This window comes from Pagrus pagrus (assembly GCF_965226575.1).
Source record: "Pagrus pagrus genome assembly, chromosome: 6".
Lineage (NCBI taxonomy): Eukaryota > Metazoa > Chordata > Actinopteri > Spariformes > Sparidae > Pagrus > Pagrus pagrus.
The window spans coordinates 17,927,517-17,950,489 of NC_140190.1; the positions used below are offsets into that span (position 1 = coordinate 17,927,517).

General features: G+C 41.6%; 1 protein-coding gene across 8 annotated transcripts in view; it reads right to left on the minus strand.

Annotated features, from left to right (window-relative positions):
- adgrl2a (adhesion G protein-coupled receptor L2a) overlaps positions 1 to 22,973 on the minus strand; it is a 212,027-nt gene that overhangs the window by 67,253 nt on the left and 121,801 nt on the right. For all 8 annotated transcript variants that reach the window (XM_084355337.1, XM_084355335.1, XM_084355334.1 and 5 more), the window contains one exon: positions 9,529 to 9,713. In XM_084355337.1, the coding sequence (XP_084211463.1) occupies positions 9,529 to 9,604 (76 nt within the window). In that variant the 5' untranslated portion in view covers positions 9,605 to 9,713. The remainder of the gene's footprint in view (positions 1 to 9,528; positions 9,714 to 22,973) is intronic.

The following is a 22,973-nucleotide window of genomic DNA, read 5'->3' on the forward strand; positions in this document are numbered from 1 at the left end:
ACACTGGCTGCCAAGGCTTTTGTCTCCTGTCTTGACTCACTCAAGGTTATCCACATTTCCTGCACACCTACGGAGTACTTATCTGATGAATGCAACACGAAGGAAACAATAGTACTTATTTATTTATTTTGTTGATGAAGGATTTTTTTTTTTTTTTTAATCAAGGGACTTTTATCTTTAGATTTCATGCAGTTCAAGGATTATATCTCATAACACTCGAAAAAGAAAGATGGCCAAGCTAAAATTGAATTTTACTCTTGTTTCATTATGATCCAGAGGCTGAAAATTATCTTGATGACCTTCCATCACATATGTACTTTTTCCCCTTCAGTGAGATGATTGTTATATTGTTCAAAAGAAGGTCCCCCCCCTTATGATAAATTGTAGATATGGATTGACCTGCCTACTGTCACTCCTCCATCTGTTTCCAGTCCTTACACGCCACAGCAGGGGCACTTTGAAGTTCTCAATTAGTGATTTATCTGATGTCTCTCATGCTTATCGGCCTTAATTATTGCTTATTGGCTATCTACAAATAATTTGGGGACTTGTTGGGGGGTGTGTGTGTGATGGCAATTGGAACACAAGAGCAACTATTAACAGAGGCAGTGGTCCAGCTGAGCTGAGTCTGTATTAAAAAAGACATCCTTATACGCTAATAGGGGCTGGCTCATTTCATTTGATATTGATTTGTAACATTTCCGCAGGGGCAAATCTGTCTTTGATGACGATTATCTTCAGCAAATGATTTGCTTGAGAGCAGAGGCCCAAGCCCTTGACATACAGACGCACTCGGGGGTCATTATGACTCAAAAGGTCAAAAGCTGAGTCACACATGGTCAAGTGGTAGTGATCTGCCAGAGCACAAATGGCCCGACCTGTTGTGTGTTTAGTTCAACAGCAAGTAAACCACCCGTAATTCATGACTTCTTCACACTAAATGATGACCAACAATGAGGCAATGGGGTAAAGTAACTTTGTTATGGACTCGCAGCTAATTTTTGCAGCCTGCCTTTGGTCAAGTGTCACGATAAAGAAAAGTCTATAAGAAGTTTGAACAAAAGAGGAAAAATACTGAATGTACCAGTGAAACTCTGTAAGTTAACAAGCTTCGTAAATGGGCACTCAGAGTTCCTTCAAAAGGCCCTGGTTCTAAATCCTTTATATTTATGGGCGTAGTCTCACCACCCCTCGTTTACAGGAGCCTCTTCAGGATTTATAGCTGCTCTAAATCAGGACTGAAAGCAAGAGGACAAAGAGGATTCCACTAAGGGCATGCAGGAATATCTTGCATCTGACTCTTGAAATAGAGTGAACTGTAAAATCTGCAAAATCATGAGCCTTTGGATTACGTTCTCGCAACAGAATCTGTCATTACATGTTCTGCAATCAGGTTTCATTGCGTGACATCCGAACCATAACCACACGTTGCTGTGCTCCAGCGAACGTGCCTTTCAACAGCATCCGCACAATGAAAACGTGATTACACACCCTTGAACACCTGCAGATTGTTGTTGTTTACATTTGGTATTTCAGCTGATATGGGTTCGAAAACTCACATGCACGAGTCAATGGTTTCATAAATAGCGGTTCTTGTCAGGCCACTTCAATGCATTCATTCTTCAGTTGCTCAAATCAGAAGGTGTAGAGAGACTAAATTGCTCACACTGATAAATACATGTAATTTAGTGTATGAAGGACTACTGCACACTAACAGCTCACTCACAACAGTTGGCATCAGTCTGTAATTCAGAGAGAAAGCTGAGGCCTATGTGAATAACAAGTTAATATTGCATTGCTGCACTCCGTGTGACCTGAACGCTGCAGTGTAATCACCTTAAAATTCCCCAGCATTACAGTAGCAAACAGGAAACCAAGCTACACTTGCCCTTTGACCGGCTGAGCTGGTTCATTTGTCTGGCGCGAGGTGCACATGCTGGTTCCTGTTTGAAATACCATCTAGGCTGGATAATCAAAAACATTCTCCTCATCTGCCCCTTCCAGACAGCACTTCATCAGCAGTACTTGCATGAGGTCTGTCTGTAGTCCTTGATGTCGGCTGCACAGGCTCCAGCAACATAAAAATATTAAAGAACTAAAGAGGCTGTGCTATTTCTGTTATCATACGGGTAGCTTTAGGTGTTTTCTCCGTACACACAATCTCCTTTTGAGCCACATATACCAGAACCTTTGAAATCAAATCCTGCAGCCGAGCCAAGTTAAAGCCAGTCTTTCGTTCCACCACAACGAGAAACAAATATAGAACACAAGAGCAAACAAAAAGACAACTTTAAATACGGAGGCATATCTCTGACAAATTGAAGCCTGCTTATACAAAGATGCCCACATACTGCTCGTCACATCTGCCACGGCCAGATCAGAGACAACCAACAGAAGCACAGAACAATAAATGTTCCATGAATAATAGGTCTTTGGTTATAGACCACTGCACTGGAGATTGATAAGTCATATTTGTTTTTGTCTGACTTCGTGATTCAGACAAGAGACTCGACGGGTTATCAGCACATGTTTTGTAGATTGTTTGGGATATACTTGTTAGGAGCCCACATGTTTCTACCTGGGCAAGAACAAAGTGAGACAAAGCATGACGGTAAAATCCAAGTCAGATTGGGACATGTGGGTAGATGACTAATCTAAGTTGCCTGAGATCCCACCCAGCGAGGGCCTCGCGGGACCCGCGTGAATGCCCATTATCCACAAAGATCAGCACCGAGAATGATGGGAAAAGGTAGGTTTCACACTAAGTCTGATGCTCTGTCACGCTGAACCACTCTCCTAGACACGTCTGAAACCCAATTAAGGACCATGTTAGAGGTCGAGCGCCATGTCGGGAAACACAGTCCTGTTGTTTTGTAAGAGAGGTCCACGAGACTCACGCCTTAATTAAACAAATAGCTACAACCTTGCGAGAGTAAAACTCGTTGCTGAGGTTTATAAAGGAGAAAACCTAGAAGTACGAGAGAATTTGAGGGATAAATAGATCCACCAAATCTAATATAAAGTGCCCCTGCTATAACTAGCACATGGAAGAGAGAAATTGGAGTTGAAACAAGGCACGGTGTCTCCTGTCTGAACTGCCGTATGTGTGTCACGGCCGAGATCTCACCAGGAGTTATGGACGGCGACAGCACACAACAAACTAATGATGCTTCCCAAGGTTATCTGTGCATAAATAACCATTAAGAATAATGCTGATGCTGCAGCCCAAACTCACACCCTAACATCGGCCGCTAGAGTGGCGTTAAAAACCTTTGGCAAGGGCAGCGAGGTTATAATTACGAGTTTAAAACATTTTGGGTTAGTAGAACATCTTTGAACTGCCCCAGTAGACAGGTGAAGGGAGGGTCCGTGTTTTGGGTGGAAGGTAGGAGGGTGGCAAGATGTCAAGAGCTCCGCCATGCTTTTGCATGACAAACACCAACCTGGAGCCAGCAGTGACAAAGCCCTAATCCAGAAAATCCCTCCTTCCTTTGCTGAAAATCCTAATGAGGATTTGAAGTGCTCGGCAGGGAGGAGACCCAGGGGCTGTGGTTACACCTTGCCACTGCTTGCTCTCCCAGTCATTGTCTCCTTATCTCCTTATTGGCCAAGCCTGGCTGGCGATGAAAGAGACATGACAGCATGGTGGGCCTTCGTACACAGGCCCCACGCCTGCCCGGCTCTACGGGAAGCCAGATTCCACAGTCTGCCGCAAACAAGCGGGATGACATCAAGCGGGAGGTGGAGAGACAAAACCAACAGAAGTTGTTTACTAAGGCACACGAGACAAAGACAAAACTCACCCTTTAGCCTTATCCGTTTAATGGCTGATTCCAATGTGAAATAAATTGGAAGCTGTAAAAACTTTATAGGCATTTCATAAAATAATTACCTAACAAATGATTTGTTTCTATGAACAAATTAGCCATGGGCCAGCCTTTTCAAAGTACCTTAAATGCCAAATTAAGTGGTCAGGGAACAGGAGAGTGACGACGCAGTGGGGTACTATTCTTTTCCACGGACACAACTCTGGCACAAATTAGCGCTTCAAAAGAATAGGCCTACTGCCCGTGGTTCCACAACAACTACTTGACAGACAGTATTTTTGTTTTTCCCTTTTAAGATAACACACACGAGCCAAGCAGCTGAGCAAGAGGCCCCTAGTGGAAAGAATGAAAACAGGGTGTCTACAGGTATCAGACACTTACATTTAAAGCTTTTTAAAACCATTTCAAGATTATTCTTAACCAAATTTTAGATTTTTTTGGACAAATCTTTTTTTTTTTTCTCCAAGCATTGTAGCTTAGTATATGTAGTATATATTCCATGTACTTTTTATAGTACTGATGGTACTAATATATTTTTTATGTATTATGAAGAATACGGTTATCAGAGTGAGTTAAGTTAAACTACATTTTGCCAACAGTTAAGTATAAGTACAAAGTAAAAGACAGTATTATGATCAGTGGTAGGTTCACAGGTTCAGAAAATTAAAAGATGGATAAATGAAATAAGATAAAAATGTTTGTGATTAAAACCTTTTAAAATTCAAATATAAGACTAACCCATTACTTTTAAGGCCTAATGTTTATAAAACTGTAAGGTCCTGCAGACACTCTGCAAGAGCAGATTATCAGTATATGCAGAGATACCAGGAGTCTCTTTGCCTCTGAAGAATAGGCTTCTGCTATCTGGATGTAAACTCTACCTTATCAGATTTACCTGTTAGACACTAATCTGCTTTCCATCACAATTATAAGCCTGGCCTAATTTAGTTCGACGTGGCATGACAAAGTTCTCACAGTATAAGAAAAAATCACTACGTTATATAAATAAGCTTCTTGGGGTTACAAGAAAAGGCTAACCAGAGCAAATAGGTGGTGGCACAGCAACTGGGGTGTGCTGGATCCTGTTCTTGCAGGTTCTGGCTCACATTAAGCCTTTGGCTTTTACCTCCAGTAATTACATTCAGAACACCTTGATTGTCTATTTCAATCCTTTCACTTTGAGATGAAGGCTTTAAGTCTCGTCTATTTCCCTTTCACATGGCACAAAAAGAGGACTTTTAAAGGTGTCCTTCCCTGTTGCCCTTGAGAAATCTCAAGTACTTCAAACATTTCAAGCTTTGAGGAGAAACAATAGTGTGGTTTCAGGGTGTACGCAGAGCACAGAATTCTCTGTGACAGACATGTTCCCACAAGTTTTGCAACTGAAATGCAGCTTTTATATCTTGGGATCCTCTAACCTTAAGCTCCCAAACTATCCCCGGCCCCACAGTAATAGCATGACAACACGCAATCTAGAGAGAGAAAATTGTCGTCGAATCCGTTGCTACATAAAATCCCTGTGACCTATTTGACACTGCTCTGCTTTTATTGTACTTACATAGAGCAGTGTATTGTTAAGTTTGCAGACTCTACAGCCATCAATGCCACATGATAATGAAAGAATAAAAATGCAATTCCTAAAAAGCATCCACTATGACAGTTAATCACAAAAAGATGCAAATGCTGGAGAAATGTACCACAGACACATTTTTCACTGACATATTCTTGGCAATCTGTGAAGCAGTGTTGCAAACTTTGCCCTCCCTACCTCTTGACGCTCTGCTCTATAATTCTGTCTCACCATAATTCTAACAATCTTGGGGAAAGCCTTTGAAGAGAGCGTGTGGCTGAGCTAGGTGTGGATTGTCATTCTGTCGCTGAGACAGACAAATCCTTTCAACCCCACCTGAGTTAACTAAATTATTTTGCAAAGACATGTGAGCCATTTTAACCAAGGGAAAATCACCGCAGTTTTTACATTTTGCACAAAAACAACAGATTATTACTTCATGAATTACAGCCTCACCTCATTTTTTTTGGCGGGTTGCTATGGTGACATCCGCAGAGGACACCAGTAGGACAAAAAGGAAATAAACCTGCTGCTTTACAGAAGATCAGTGTGAATGCCAGAGGGCAAACTTGTGTTGATGCAAAACAATATCAGAGCAGGTCGGAGTGAAGCACACTGATTAAAGTGATCGACAAAGAGGTCTTTTACTTCCTGACCTATCTCACGTACATGAAATGGTCTTCTGTGTTCAAAATGACTCAATTATTAAATGTCGTGTTAGAGTGCTGAATATAACCCAGCTCAGAGATTTGACATACAATGAGCCCTTCACAAAGTGGGAAAATGAAAATGAAAAAATGTCATTTGACACCATTACAGACTTTAAAATTTAAGTATTTAAAATTTCCCAAACTATTTAGTCCAACTACTGCTCTTCTCATTAGCGATTACACTTAAAGGGGCTCTCCACCAATTCAAGACACAGATGAAAAAAACGTCCAAATCAATTCAGCAGGAGCCAAGACATCCTGTCCCTAGTATGAGTCACGCTCCAAATAAAACTGCTTCCCTCATGCAACTCAATAACATCTTTTGTTACCCTGCCTGGTAAATACCCATGTCTTTCAAACTCCACCCCCGAGTTTGAAACGCAGACTTTCTGCAAAAAAAATCAAATAAAGAATGTCAAAAAAAGAGCCTTGAGAAAAGAAAAGCGTCTCGAGCCCTGAATCATGGGCATTTGTATCATGGAAGACATGATACAAATGTTGTAACAGGCTGTGAATTACTCTTTCTGATGAGTAAACTGACTTTAATGTGTAAAATGGCTGAAATGTAAAATTCAATGAAACTGAGGCCAAATCGTAGACTTTACACAAGTTGACCCTTTAAAACTGGGTGTATGTTTGAGTCTTATCTTAAAACAAAATCCCAGATGATATGTCAGTCTCATATCATCGTGTCCATATTGATATTGATATTGATTACAGTATCTGTGTCACAACACGGCCCTCCTGGGCTTTTGTAGGATTACCGATATACTGCATGAGCACTGGCTCAAATTTATGTGCCAAGATTGTCTTATGACAAAATAATTATTATAGCTTGAGCAGTTGTACCACGATTTTATACAATATGACACTTAAAAAGTAGCTGTTCACAGGATATCTCCACATATCTCAACCTATTTTTTGTACTGACTGTAATAAAACAGCAGAGTATAAGATTAATACATTAACTCCACATCCATATCATTAGGTTCAAAAGCCCTAGGCCCCAAGGTTCCTTTGATGTGTATTAAACTATGCCATATATATATATATATATATATAGTGTATATATAGCTTAATTAATATAATAAGCCAAATCAGTTTCAGAAACAATTTTCACTGAATGGATGCATACGAGCAATATTTCAGGGATAAGAAGAACATAAGAAACATGTGAGATGAAAGGCTTGAGATGGCAGTGAGTCAGCTGAGCAAACACAGATCACAGACATGTATGCATGTGGACACGAGTCCAACCGATCAAATGTGGAGGATGCGATATGTATTGTATAGAAGAAGGTCACAGGGGGAACACCATCCCCCACTGCTACAGTTTCAGTCTTGTGTCTGTACATCTTTACCTTCCAACGCACCAAAAACATGGAGGGGGTGAAACAAACTTTAAACTATTTACAGCAGTCCACTAACCCATCTAATTCAATTATAAAAATGCATTAAAAAGATATTAGGGGTAGACGCAGTTTAATGAAGCATGTTTACTTGGGGATATTGTTTGTAATGAACTGTTTCTGGGCTGATCTCTGCGGCTGAGATGGAAATGGGAAGGAGGTGAGGGCGGAGGGGAACCAACGAGAGGAAAATGTGAATGACAAATGTCATCAATAAATGGGTTTATTCATTTGTTTTGCATTTACTCCTTCTTTACCCTGATTTGGAACAAGTATTTCCTCATTTACTACAGTCACTGCCTATTCCCCCTTTTTGGGGAAATGTTTAGACTGCCATGGGTCAGCTCTGAATCACTTGGAGTCACCTGGTCACCAAGGAGTCTCGTAACATGTTTGAAGGTTCACCCTGGCACATTTCTGTTGGTAGATGCTCCCCAGGGTAGAGATGGAAATCCCTAGGCACCTGACGATTAGATTAGATTTCGATTTCGATTCAGAGAGCTATAGGTCAATTAAAAAAATATTATTGACGATGTTGTTCAACGTCGCATTCAAGAATCGATATTTCCCCATCCCTAGTGTAGGGTCAAGATCCCTCATTGGCCTCATGCACCTGAAACGCTGCACCTCACAAATCAATTTGATTCCGATTCAGTGGCCTACGCTAAGATTATAAAACGATTATTGATTGATTATCCACCAAAAGGTAGAACAAGTTAAACTTGTAAAAAGATCAGGTGGTTGCAAAAAGATGCATCTAAGATTAGCTTTTCCCCACACATCGACTGTAATGTCAAGATCCCTCACTGGCTTCCCACCCTTCAAACGCTGCCAGGTGAGTTCTATGGAGCACCTGGTGAAACCGAGGAAGAAACTCTCATGGGTGACGACTATCTTTCCGCCCCCTAAATAGGTTTACCTATATCCACCTAGCCCCTGAAATTGCAAACTCTTATCTTTGCATGCGGCTGCCAAAATGATATGTCAGAGTGCACATATATATAGAATACATGTAATCATGTTCGGACGCTTTTAAATGATTTCTGTGACCCACCGGGTTTCCTTAATCCATGTAAGTCTATAGAGGCCACCTAGTCATCAGATTTCACACTTCTTATATGAAAGATCAAATCCAAGCCAGAAGATCTGTGAGGTATTAAACATATGGGAACATATATCGTGGTTGCGCGCCCCGCTGCAATGTGAATTAAGCATCTTGAGAAATCATTACCTTGCTAACTTAAATCAATAATCCTATATGATTGAGGTTTTTAGAAATCAATAAAGCAGGTATAGTGAACAGTTGGCTCCAGCTCAAACAGTTGGCACCAATGGACCGAATCGGTAATGGCTCATCTGATATATTCCACTGAAAATATGCCCACTTTGGTTTACTCTCAATCCAATCATTAAACATCTACAAAATAACGTACCTCGATTCTTGTGATTAAACACTGGCATGTTGAGGATGCGGTTTATGAGATATGGTTTTGATGCATAAATCTTGGAATCACGACACAGCTGAGAGTGATTTAATCAAAGCTAAATGCACTATGATTAAAACACATTCAGGCTTTATATTTTTCGAGGTGTGAAATCTGTGTGTGCATGCCATGAGACGGAACATTTTCAGCAAGGAATTTACAAATGGATCCAGCTCTGATGCCACTGGGAACAACTGACGCTTTCAAGCAGAAAATCTCAGACAAATCACAATTTACCAACTAATGAAACCACTCAAGATTATCCCCCATCCGCCTGTGCCCACTGTCCTCAGAGCTGCATTACTTACACAAGCGCTGCGTGCACTCAGACGAGCCGCTTTGGCTTGAGTCACAATTTCACTTCTCATGCTAAATTCCTAAATAAGACAATAGCAAGAAATATTTTCTGCCACTGGCTGTCAGTGAGCTGGAAACAATACTCATTCAAAATTTGCTTTAGAAATAGTGGCATGAGAACAAATTGGTATGTTTACAGAGAAAGCAAAGACGGCTGTTTCATGTACTTACCCTCTGTGGAGTGCACTTGGGCTAGTGTGATGAGAAACCAGCAGAAGGTTTGTAGTTTCCACAGGGAGCATGCCATGGCGCCTGGAGTTGATGGTTTGTGGCAGGTTTGTGTTGTGACTAAAAGGCTCTGATTAAAAAAGTCCAAGCCAGCTGGTCTCAGAGATGCTCATCATTGATCCCGTCACCTGTGGAGCAGACCGACAGAGACGTTCAGTTCATGGTTGAAATTTAGTCCACGTGCGAGCTCTGTACCTGTGTGATTTTGCAGAGGAATTCGCCCTGTCACACTCTCCTCAAAAGGCACTTGATGCTGCATTTACATGCCACAGCAGAAAATGTGACAAACCTTAAGCTGTGAAATGCTACAAACCCACATAAGCCATCCAAATAAGCCCAGAAGGTCAATAATCCTGAGAAGGGGAATCCCTTAATGGCAGCTGAATGCTCACCATTTCACCGGCAGGGAGGTGGAGCCGGGTGGGACCAGCAAACAGATCAGGCCCACCCTTCTCCTTCATCTCCTCGTGACCTATAGAAAGTTATGCCAACCTTATCAGCGCTGTGTCAAATCAGATTTCCCTTACCTATTGCGAAGAGCATTTTTAAATCTTGAAACTATAAATTGACACATTATCTGTGATTTTAAAGTTTCTCAGTGTAGTGCGCAACAAAAGCCTCCTGCGCATTAACATTTCATATCAACCCTTTTCAGAGGAAGAATTCGCTCAACTCTCCAGAAAAGTTGCATCAGGGACTGAACGATTGTAACTCGACATCAAAAGTCTACAACCACGGGGCGGAAATGTTAAATTAACTGACGGTAACATTAAATGCTAAAATTATCCGTGGTAATAGCTTGGTGAACATTAGCCAAAGAGCTTCTCATCCTGCTGCAGTCATATTGGTTCGCATTAGCATGGTTGGTGTCTTTAGTAATCAATGGAAAAACTCTTATTTGATAATAGAGGAGATATAAAGGATGTCTTGTTTTGTCAAATACTGAAGTTATTTTAACATGAAGTTGTTGTTAGAAACATCCACCGTCACGTATTTCGCAAAATGTGGAAACGGTGTGTAATAATGTATGTACTCGAATGAGTATGGTGTGACTTGAGTACAATTTTCCCGCTGCCTGTGTTTCATTTCTTCTTAAGCAGAGCCTCGAAAGTAACACTGCTTCTACTTGACTGATTTTTCTGTGACTCCTTCCACCCCCACGGCCTCGCCAAACAAACAAATAAACAGTACCAAGCAAATGGTCACCTCGCTCTGTTGTGACTGACCACAAACCACCTTATCTCTCTCTCCCCTCCTTCCCCACCCCCTCCTCCTCCTCTCTTACATCTCTCCAAACCAGAATTCCTCTCTCCCTGCCTCATCCATACCTGTCCCTCTAGTACTAGTCTGTTTGAATGTTTGTTTTTGCTCTGTTTCGCTACAAAAGCAAATGGCCTCCTCCCTGTCATGGATACAGTGCAGGGGCTGTGTAGGGTGAAACCTAATGCCTACCTGCTCGCCCAGGCATGCGTTTCACACTCCTAACGGCTCCCTTTTGTCTGTGTGTTTACACTGCTGGGCTAAGCTCAGTCCTCGCACTCCCATGAACCATTAGCACATTCACCATGGGATATGGCATCACTCTGGCAACAAGACACATAGGACCCCATTAGAAACTGTTTTTTTTTTTTTTTTTGGTGTTCTTTTTTAGCACGTTCAAAAACAACATTCAATTTCTTTTTCTCTTTGTCTACAGCCTGCAACTGTTTGTTAAGATTCAAGGGACTGAATGTTATCCATCATACTAGCAGCTAACAAGAGAACTCGACAGAACACAGTGAGGAATTCTTATTGTCATCTGAAGTCAGAGCTGCAGAAATCAGCCTCGGCTCGCTCCTCCACACTGGAGAATATCCACGGCCTGAAGAGTCTTTGATCTATTTTGTCTGAGATCTCAGACAGTGTAATAATTCATCACCGAGGAAAACATGCAGAGCACACACATTAGCCAACAAAGTTATAATTAAGCCTGCCATAATCAGCTCATCTAGTATGACATTACGCCTCACCTGAGACCTCTAATTTTAGAGCCATTTAAAAGAGGTTAACAGGAGCAGAGTACACGCAGCCACAGTGTATTTAGTTTCAATGGAATAATATGCAGTCATGAGACTCGACAAATGAAAGTTGATCACTGAGACCAAACATATTGGATTCCAGCAAAACCCTGACCCCCGTCTTTTTTAGCTGCTCCGTGCACGTGGCAGGAATTAAATTCATCAGGCAAGTGGCAACAAATAATCAGCCTACACTGAAGGTCCACACAGGATAACGAGGCCTTAAGCTGATTGTCTCCACGATCAAGCTGCATAGTGGGCATATAGGCTTAAGGATCTTCATCCGTTCGCACAAAGTCTTACCGTTTTGTCCACTTGGTTGAGACAGACAATACCTGGATCAAACACACATTTGCATGTGCTGAGATCTGAGTGATGCTAATCCCGTTCAATCAGTACATCTTCACAAGGTGTAAGATGCACAAGATAATTTACTGTGAAAACTCAGATTAAAGAAGCAGTTGGACTAAGGTGTTTACATGGTCCCCCAGTGATGTTTACATGAGTTGTTTGATATCCATATGCATACATGCCAACAGGAAGTAGTGATACAACATGAAAAGAAAGCAACATGTTTGGTAATGATTGTTTTCAACGTCAAAATTTACAGAGCACATTCACCGAGGCTCTATCACTCGAGGTGCTGGTTGTAGCATTAAATCCCTTTCACTGTCACTCAAAAAAACCGAGTTTTATTTCCCCACCATCCCTAGTCTTGTCACCCTTTTATCAAATATAGTCCCACTTTGCATCTGGTTCGCTCCGTGACCTCTGTGGTGCGTGCACAGAATCCAAACACAGACTCTGTGGGATATTCGTGCCAAGTGCAATTTTGAAGACTGATGCTGCGCCTACTCGGCTTACGACCTTGACTCGCGTTAAGATAACCTGGTTAAGGTCTTTACATGATAATTGCAATAATTGGTGTATTGCCTTACTCTGGTTGTAATTGAATTATTAGAGTGGACGTATACACAGAGATTTTCTCATCACTGTTCAGCAGATAGATGCAGTGGATTAGGGGCTCTACCTAACATTTGTTTAAGTCTATCTGGTGAAATGTCTTCCATCACATCACATTGCCTCCTTAAAGCTATCACGTTACACTTCTGCATTAAAATGTCTAAGAAAGGACCTTCGTTACGTATTTTGTAGAGTTGTGTTTATATATTATACCAAATGTTTCCAGCGATACTTAACACAGAGAACAGGGGAACGGGAATACAACTTTAAAACATTACCTCGTCCGTGCACATTTCTGCCTAAGTCATGTGGATACATATTCATCAGCGACTGTGGTTGTTTGGTTAAGACGACAACTCCCATGATCCCACGCTACTTGATAATGTCATCAAACTCCTTCTTTTGTTTTCATTGTTCTGACTGAGAGACCTTTAGAAGAATTAAATAGAATTTACATACTGGATGTTTAACCTGAAACTATCAACTCAAGGCAGTATTTCAGTGCCCAGTTTTGAATTTACCAGAGAGCAAAATTAGTTAAACTGGAACAGGTTAAAATCCAGCTTTTCAGTATATTTGTGTGTCTTTGGTGGCTGCAGGTGTTCGTGTTTACACATGTAAACAAACTATTATAAGTCTCAGCCTGAGATAACAGTGTTGAATCAATATGATTATTCTTTCTTGCCTGTCATCATTGCTTAGCGTTGGAAAAAAACACAGAGGCAGCATGCTCAACAGACCTCCTGTGTTAGAATGTGAAGACAAAGGCAGAACGCCTTTAAACAGTTCTACCTCCGGGGCAGTCGGGACCCCCTACCACGAAAAAAAATGCAGAAAGTAGATCCCTAGTACATGGGGATGGGTGTTCTGTAAATCGATGATAACAGTCCTATACTTTAATATATTTTGTATCATGCTGTGAGTGTTTAACATGCTGAGACACCAAAGGCGCAGACTGGAGGGAGACTGCCTGACTGCCATTCTCCTCATTAAACGTGCTGAGGTCTCCCCTCTCAGCTGGGGGTTTCTTTTCTCTCTCTCCGCCTTGAAACAGAAGCCGTCGGTGATCATACCTTGACTTTTTTTTTTTTCTTTTAAATAGCACTCGACTTGGATGTGATCTCAGAGCATGTTTTGGCATCCTGGCGCTGGAGGTTTTGGAGTTTATACGGGGGAATGGACAGATGAGAAAGAGCATCATCGTCAACATGGCTGCTTCTAATGCTCGAGACAAATGATCAAGGCAATTTTCTGTGACTGTTAAGCACAGATTGCTAAAATGTCAACAGGCGTCACACTGTTTTGGCTAAATATGAAGTCATTGCAGACAGATGTTGAAGCACTCGGAGAAATGGAGAAGCCACAGGGGCATGAGCCCGGAGGCTTTAAACATATGTGTGCCTGATATAGTCGCAATACAACAGAATGCTTTATAATCGACAACTGAGTGACGAAATTGGGAAGTGCAGGAGCTCAGTTGGTCTTCTTAAGTTAAAAAAAAAAAAATAAATGGCTTAGTAACTGGGAGGAAGGGGGTTATTAACAGGGAGGGGAGGAGGGTTGATTGAAAAGGACAGTTTGAAATTTGAATGCAGCGGGGGTCTGAAAACAAGAGGCAGATGTGAAAGAATGCCGGGCTCCTTAGACAAAGGTCCCGGTTGTCCCTCTCTAGCTGTTAGAGGGCCACAGGAGAATAGAGGAAGAGTCGGGCCATTCTATAAACGAGGTCTGGGAGAATGGAGGGGGGGCCCGGAATAAAGAACCTGGGTGGGGGAGGGGGGCTCCACTTACAATGAAAGATTGACAGCTTGCAAGTCTTGCTTGACCCTTGAATTAGCCCCCAAGCTTTCAACAAACCTCAAGAAAGAGTTGGGATGTTAATTGTCATGGAACATCACAGGGATGCAAAGGAAGGGAAATATGGGGCCGGAGATCCACTGAAATGTAAATCAGAACCAACAGACCACCACATGTTGAATGTAGGGAGAGCACATTTGGTTTCTATTGGGTCTTCCCAACAGCATCCTCATACATGAATTCATACATACTATAAGACTCCTCTTATCTCTGTTTCTCTTGCCCACTTTGAGGGGAAAACTGAACTACCTGGGGACACTGGGCTTAGGCACAGAACACTCAGCATCAGCTGCAGAGGAAATACATTCCCAAAAGAGATTGTGTTCCTGCTTTGACACTGCTGAAGATGTACAATTTGCAAGCGTAAATCAGAAAATTCGCACTCCAGAGGGGAGAGATTGGGCCGGCGATGGGATGAGTCTGGAGCCCCACTGAGTCAGATATGGGGCAGGGAGGAATCAGAGGCTGACCCTGACTCTGCTGGGGGGAATGATTGAGAGCGGCACAGGGCCAGAGGAGCTGAGTGACACCCAACCAAACTCTGTATGACTGCCCAGGCCCCAAACGCAGGCCCTGACCCTGACAGGAGCTCAGCCAGTGAAATACCAGGTCAAACACGCATGCTGCGCAACAGGACAGCTTGGCCGCTTCATGGAGGGGAGGGTTGGGGATAAAGGAGGGAGAAGGGGGACTACATGAGTAACAAGGGGGAGACAAAAGCAGAGCATGAGGATTTTTCTGTTAAATAAATGTGTTATATAACCTTTTATTAGCAAAAAAATAATATCTCAGATAGTTCAAAACTATTATGGCCAGAGAGGTCTGATCAGGAAGGCTATTTTTTCACATCCCTTCTGGTTAAACTGTATTGCAGTTGTTTTCAGGCATTACCTCACCCATTTCATCATCTGCATCTACATAAAAACAATTGTTTTTGAATCTGTGGATCATAATGATTGGATTAGATTAATCACTACCAACAGGAGCTCTTTTGCAAGCCACACTTCCACAGAAAATAACAGCAGTATGCAAGAGGGAGCCGGAGCGTGTGACATAAGCGTGGGGCTTGTCATGCTCACTGCTCTTAGTGTTTGCACCATTGATCATTTTTATGAGCCACTCAATTAATCGATTAGAGTACTCCCCACTGGTCAGGACATATGGCTACTAAATTAAGCAATCATGAGCCAAACCCTGGAACATGTCGCTCATCAATACATTTATGGAGACAAAAATGGAGGCATTTTCAAAAACAAATTCAAGCGAAGGCAAATCAAATATTTTTTCTTGTGTCGTTTTAAATGTGAAACACCCACGTTTATCAGTGACTGTCCACTTATTTAAAAATGTCAATATATAATAAGTTTTTTATGGGTCTCAGGTGTTGTTTTTTCACTGTATCCGTAGGCACTGAGTGCTACGATGCCCTCTGCCTGAATATATATTGAATCCATACCCTCATAATCACTTTAGCAATGCAACAAAAATCCTATTAGTGCCAAAAGATACCTTCACCTGTCTGTCCACACGGATTATAGCCCGATGATTTGCTATGGTAACAAAGTTTTAATACAGGTTCCATACATTTTTAGTTGTAATTTTGATGTTTTACTGGGAAGTGAAGTGGATTATCTCAAATGAAATTTCAAAATGTCATTTCCACTTGCTGATAGCACAAAACTATTCCTTTCAGGTCTGTTGAGATAAGAATGATTCAGCCGGGGCCGTTAAACGGTGTCTTTGCCAAATGTTCCTCCGCTTAGGAATTAATAGGCTGACATTAATACAGCAAGATAAATAGGAAGGTCAGGAATGGGAGACCTGCCATTATATGGGCATCTCATGGTGATAGTACCTGCCAATCAACTCCAATAAGTCCTTGACACGGCATGGTTCACCTTGGAATACACAGAGCGGATGCAATATGTAGTGTATGCTACCCTATCCAGAATCCAATTAGTGTGTGCACATAAATACTTTAACTCCAAGTGCACATAAGGACACCATAAAAGAAACATTTGCTGCGCAATCCGGTTTGCCATGGCTAAATGAGTCAAAACAAATCAAGGATTATACAATCAGGGTTCGCTGGTTGGCCGGGACGCTCTCCCAAACTCATCTTCTAAATTTCAGCACAAGTACAATCGTCGCTGCGTTCATGCAAAAATAATACAATGCAATGTGGCTGAGCAAGGTCAAGCAGCGGGGACAAAACCATGAACGACTGCACATTTCACAGCAAGACACAACCATTGAGTGTCGGGCACACATGTGTCTGAGTCATTCATGTTGCTTGCATGCTTGAAAGCGAACTACAGCGGACAAATAAACAGTCGAGGTCAGAGATTTGGCTCACTGAGGTCACAGTCATTGAAAAACTATGATTGAGTTCGGCAGCTTGTGTAACGTCTTTTATTTATCTATTTTCTTTGTCTGCATAAAAGGGACCAAGCTTTTTTTTTTTTTTTTTTTTTTTAAGCACTGGGGCCTGGTTTTAGTCTATGATAATAAAGTGGTGTATTTATTCGGCTATGCACCAGTAAGCAGCTTTTGTGACCCTCCTCCCCCTTCAAAATGAGCAGCTGAATGGTTAAAAATCCTACTCCGTCCTTCTATTAAGGACCTCGCCATCAATAATGCACTGTGATCGTGAGGCGTTATTAAACAGGATGATTAATTTTTAAGGTAGTGGGCAGCAACACAAAACATGAAGAAGGTAATGGAGAAGATGACTTGTCAGAGACACGCTTTGAAGGAAGCGGAGCACGCAGGCAAATAAGCAGTTTATCCACGTCTTTGCTCATTTGTGCAACGGGAAACAAAAGACAAAGTGAGTGGATATCTTAAGGATGAAAAAAAATAAAGTAGAGGGGGACGTTTCAACTCCACCTTGTATGAAAGATGTGTCATTAAATGGCACTGAATGCACAATCTTGATATTGAGTCACAGCCCATTTTGCTCAACCCGCATCTCAATTGTCTAAAAGCTTTAAAATCCGTCTCCCCTTTGTTTGCTTCCTCCTTAGTGACTTGTATATTTAAAAACAGCTTAAAGATAGCTTTTACCGAGATTCAGCCCATCATTGCTCTTGCGTCATTTATTTTTCTCTCAGTACAGAAGAAAGAGCAAAGAAAGACACTCCATCTTGGAATATTCCTTAAATTATTCAAAAAAATCCTAAAAATGCACAGGCTTGGAAAGCTGCGAGTGTGGATAGAGTGGTGGATAGTTAGGTTTTTGAAGGGTGCTAATTCTTTCATTTTAGAAGTATTGTGCATAATGTTGCAGACCTTGGCTCGGTGTCTAATTGAGGCTTTTAACCTTTCTGTGGCTCAGAGGAAGGACAAACACAGCCAAATTAAGGGAAGTCGCATAATCTCAGTCCTAACTAAAATAGAAAACGGCCCGTAGACTGCACGCTTACAGTGAGAAGCAATACTGTAGAAATGATTTCAGCAGTGGAGAGGATCTACTGTAGCCTAGTTTATCCTATCCCACTGCTGCCATATCTATTTTCAATCTAAAAGGTGGCATGAATGCCTTTGTCAGACAGGGGAAGCAGAGTATGACAACCTAAAACAAGGTATAGCGCGTGTCTCGTCAGGAAACTGCAGACAAAAGAAGTGGGTGTAGTCTTTCCTGAATGCGATCACTTGTCAGCCCTAAATCTTCCCTCAGTACTGCCCTGACAGGTAATGGTGCTTGTTAAACCTGATGAAGGTATATTGGCATTTCATTTTATTTATTTTTTTTTTAAAGACACAGAAAATGTCTAAAACGCATTTAGCCGCTGCTCAGAAATGAATGTTTTACACGCTCGGCTTCACAACAACACGAAGCGTATTCTCAACGAAAAAAGAAAAAAAGGGGGGAAAAAAGAAGGAGCATACTTTTCCACGCAGCAAAATAGAGTCATTTTTAAGTTGCTTTGAATTTCCAGGGCTGCATCATTAGATTTCCTTTGCAGTTTCGCTGTCACTCCTCCTTGCCCTCTCCCCAAAGAGTGAAAGAGAGAGGACAGTTTTGGGGCTGAGCCTTCTCCACAGTGTTCATTAGCATAACATCAGCACTGTGTGGGGGATTGTGATGCAAACAAGCTCAGATTGGCTCAATCCACCCCCTTCTTTTAATAACTTAGGTGCTATAGGATCTCCTGCTTGCTCACTGTACAATGGGCCAGAGAGAGACGAGTGGATTGGTGAATAAGAGGAAACTTTCAGCTTCAGTTTAGGGCGAGAGCGATGTCGTCAAGCGAACATTTAGCGAACGTTCAATAAATACAGATAGGAGGGTGGAGCTGCTGCACTTTCCATTGCATACGGCAGGAGACAAAAGCGGTAATGGCCAAAAAATACGCTTGTCATAGTCACATTATTTTGAAGAATATGTCCCGCTTCCAACTGACCATGATTCAGGCCTGACATGATTAAAAAAATTATGTAAATGTTTCTGTGGCTTATGTTATCGTCCCCTGCCACCCACAGTAGGACAGCAGATACAGCAATCACTGCTTCTGCACCTTGTGTATGTTTAATATGTGTTTGCTCTTTTGTGATAACAAAAAGGGGGGGGAGAAACAAACAGGGTTTTCTTTTTTTTTTTGTTCTTTCATTTTTTTTTTTTTCTCTGCGAATAACTGGACCAAAGTCAAGGAATCTAAAGACACAAGGAGAGAGAACGCAGGCAGATACAGGAGACTGTCAAGCAGACCGCGATAAAACATTCACTGGGAAATTATCTCGCTGTCATAAGGCCCTCCTGTTTTGAATACCAAAGGGATTCAAATTCCCCAAACAAACTCTGAAAGGTTGACCAATTTCGTGCTCTGCCAAACGATAGCGGATTGCAGTACAGGTCGCACCTTTGAACCGCCGCGCCGGAGGTAGTCTGAAGCAGAGATTTTAATCTCTGTATCTCCGCATAGGTAATCCACTGAAGTGTAATTGCTACAGCTCTAAGTTATACAAAATAATGACAGGGGAGTAAGACTCACTATGAATATGAAGTGAGTGTGATAACAAAGTCCCATGTCGGGAGAGAAGGTAATACTTGGACAAGGGCTCTTGCTGGGGAGGAAAATTCTCCTCTGAACAACAACAAGCATCTCTGTGAGGTGGTTTCTGAACAACATAATACACTAGGTCATGCACATGAAAGATAATGTTTCATTTGACTAAAATGGCTGGTTTAATATATTGATTCATTATTGGTTTAACTATTCTGTGACCAGTATCTATTAGCATAATCAACAATTATTGTGTTTGTGTATAGTGTAGTGGTCTGATGAGCGTGTAAGAACATAAAAGAGACATTTGAGTGTTAGATGCACTTACTAACCCAATTAATATGGTCTCGTTAAATGAGAGTGTAAGTACGAGACGCTTCTTTGAGCTCACACACACAGCTGAAACCCAGGGTTTCCACACCTTCCAAAACATGAAATTCAATGACTTTTCAAGGACTTTCAAGGCCCATGTCCCCCGAAATTCAAGAATCCCACACAGCAAAGTTAGAGACACAAGTCAAGGTTAATTACGATTTATTTTTCATGAGCACTAGCAGACTTTAAGTTTTCACTTGGCGTTAGCTTGCTTGCCGTCACCCGCATCGTTCAACTTTAACCACTCTCGCACGCATTCGGACATGGCGCCTTCTCGAGGCAGGTGGTGCAAGACGTAACTGCAGGAGGTGCATGCAGACAGCATAACAAAGAGTATTTACTCATTTTAAGTAAAAAAATAAAAATTCAAAGGAAATCCAGTTTCAAGTTTATTCAATTCAAGCGCTTCCAATGCCCCATCTCTACTAATGTAGACTTTCAAAGCTGCAATTTTTTTCCTCAAATTCAAAAACTTTCAAGCTGATCAAAGACACACGAGAACGTTAGTCTAACCTTTCTCATCGCCACCCTCAGCTGCAGCGTAAACATTTTTTGATAATCAGTCATTGAAAAATACCAGCAAAAAAGCACCAACTAGATTGAGTTTATGCTTAACTACAAACGTATTTTAAACTTTATTGTCACCCTGGCCATGTGCGACCTCACGAAAAGTCTATCAACGCTTACAATATTCAAAAAATGAAAAGAAAATTGAAAGAAATGCGGTCTCGAAGTGATTTGCATTCCACAAAGTTTACGAAAATGTCACTTTACAAAAAAGAAAGTCTGTGAATAACAACCGCAGTGATCCACCGTAACTTCAAAGGAGAAATTCTTGTCTCGCTAATAAATATTCAGCCCTGTCCTCTGAACATTTTTCATCTCTGTCATCCTTCTAAGTTTTATACACCAAAATATCCACAGCGTCAATTAGCACTTTTGTTTCGGGCTATCGCTGCATGCTCCAGTTGTATGAATCGTGTTAGGAAAGCTTCATTACACATTTCTGCCTTGGCACAAAAACGTTTAACTTCTGGTAAAGTTTAAATATCAAGTATGGAGCTGAGAGAGTCTTGTGGTCGTGTCTTCAGAATATTTTTGCACTTTCTCTGAGTAAATGTTTGCACGGCCCCCCCTTGCTACGCTGCCTCCATTATGCACCGGAGCCTACCAGCCTTTTCAGGTGAGAGAATAAAAGATGCCTTTTTTGGCCCTTGCAGTAAAATGAGTAGGCGTTGCGGTGTCTGCTACATTCACCTCATCTCTCGCTGATTGTTAGGCTCAGCCTCAGTTTCTGGTAGCTACATTTCAACACAACTATCTATAGAGCAAAAGTTCATGGGGTTCATCATTGGCAGATATTTTGAAGTCATGCTAAATAGCTACACCGGATAGATATTATCAGGCAAAACATAGCAAACTTTTCCATCCTGTGGGAAGGTCTCGGGCTCTTCGAGGTGCAGCCCCTCGCCTACCCCCGGGCCTGCTGGACCTATTTCTGATGGTAATGGCTGCAGGAGCCGCATCCTGTCAGCTCACTCCAGACTCACTAGTAATCAGCTCGGGCTGATGAATGACGGAAGTGCCACTGGCTCCACTGCAATGACAAAAATGCGCCCGTTTCTGCCCCCACATTTGACTGTCCTCTTTACGCTGCTTTTTTTTCTTCCCCCCCATTTCCATCAACTACTAAAGAATAGCACTCATCACATTGGTTCAGCTGCTGCTGCCGAAGCTAAAAATGAAACGTGTGTTGCCGGGCACAGATGCAGCACTTGAGAATTTGTGCAGCTTGCTTGGAGCATTCTGTCTGGTCATCATTTAACCCTGCTTTGATTTTATCACAGAGTGATTCATAGGGACACAAACATATGTTAGGCTTAATGCTCCTGGCTTATGTGAGCATAAACACAAGTATAATGCAGATTAAGATTACAAATGTGAATATTTGCTTGATTTCAGTTTTTCTGCTTTTAATTCATTTGACGATCATGCGATCATGGTTCCTCAAAAAGTAATGTCAGGTTTTATAGAGTTGTTTTATGTAGTCACGGTCGGCTTCATAAAACAGTCTGTAAAACCTTTTCAAAATTAAATTTCAATTACACTTTCGCAGTCCGAGTAACACATTCATCTACTGCTCAATAGATGGGTCACAAGGTAGCCGAGACTGATTAAACACCTAATATTATCGTAAAAAATAGTTAGATGAACAGAAAGGACATACAAAAATATATATATATATAAAGCCAAAAAAATAATTTTCTACTTTAGCAAAATAATGAATAATTTGAAATGGATCGGTGAAGCTGAAAAATGCACAAAGCTGAAAACGAGGCTGTTTTTATTTAAATGAAAGACATCGACACAATAATGATACTGAATGTCATTTAAATTCCAATACCAATACCTTTGTAGAATAAAGGTGACCAGCGATTCAAAACATCAACTATACTTATCACGCTGCCAAGCGATGCATATGGCGTCTTGTACGTGCTTTTTTCAATCTGTTGATTTCAAGAAACCTATAATACAAACATATATATTGACTCAACTGGACTGTCATTTTGTGGCTGCTTCTTGCATCTCCAAATATGTGTCTCGCGTCCGGCGTTAACATACCAGGTGTGAAGTCGAGGCTGCAGTTCTCACACTCGACTTAATTACAAAAACCAGTTTGCTAGGCACTGAGTAGCAGAATTAGACAGACAGGTCGGTCTAATGGATAAAGCAGTCAGGGTATGTGTGATTTATAGCAGAATTCACACCAGCAGAGCCGCCTCACACCTCATTGAGAAGGAGGGCTGGTGAATTATTAGGGCAGCCTGTATATGTATTTTTCCTGTGCAAATGCCAAAAAGATCAAATCAGGAGATGCACTAAGGTGTCAATATTAAGCATTCAAATTTTCATCAGAAATACATCAATAAGTTGATGTCTCAATCCACACGCACACACACACACACACACACACACACACACACACACACACACACTTAGGAGCTCAACTTATCTGCAGTATTTAAGATGTTCATTACCTAACCCCCCGGCAGTGGAGGAGGAGTTGGATCCAACATGCAGCACTGAATGCCAGGCCTGGCACAGCTGTACAAGCAAAGCTGTAAAGAGA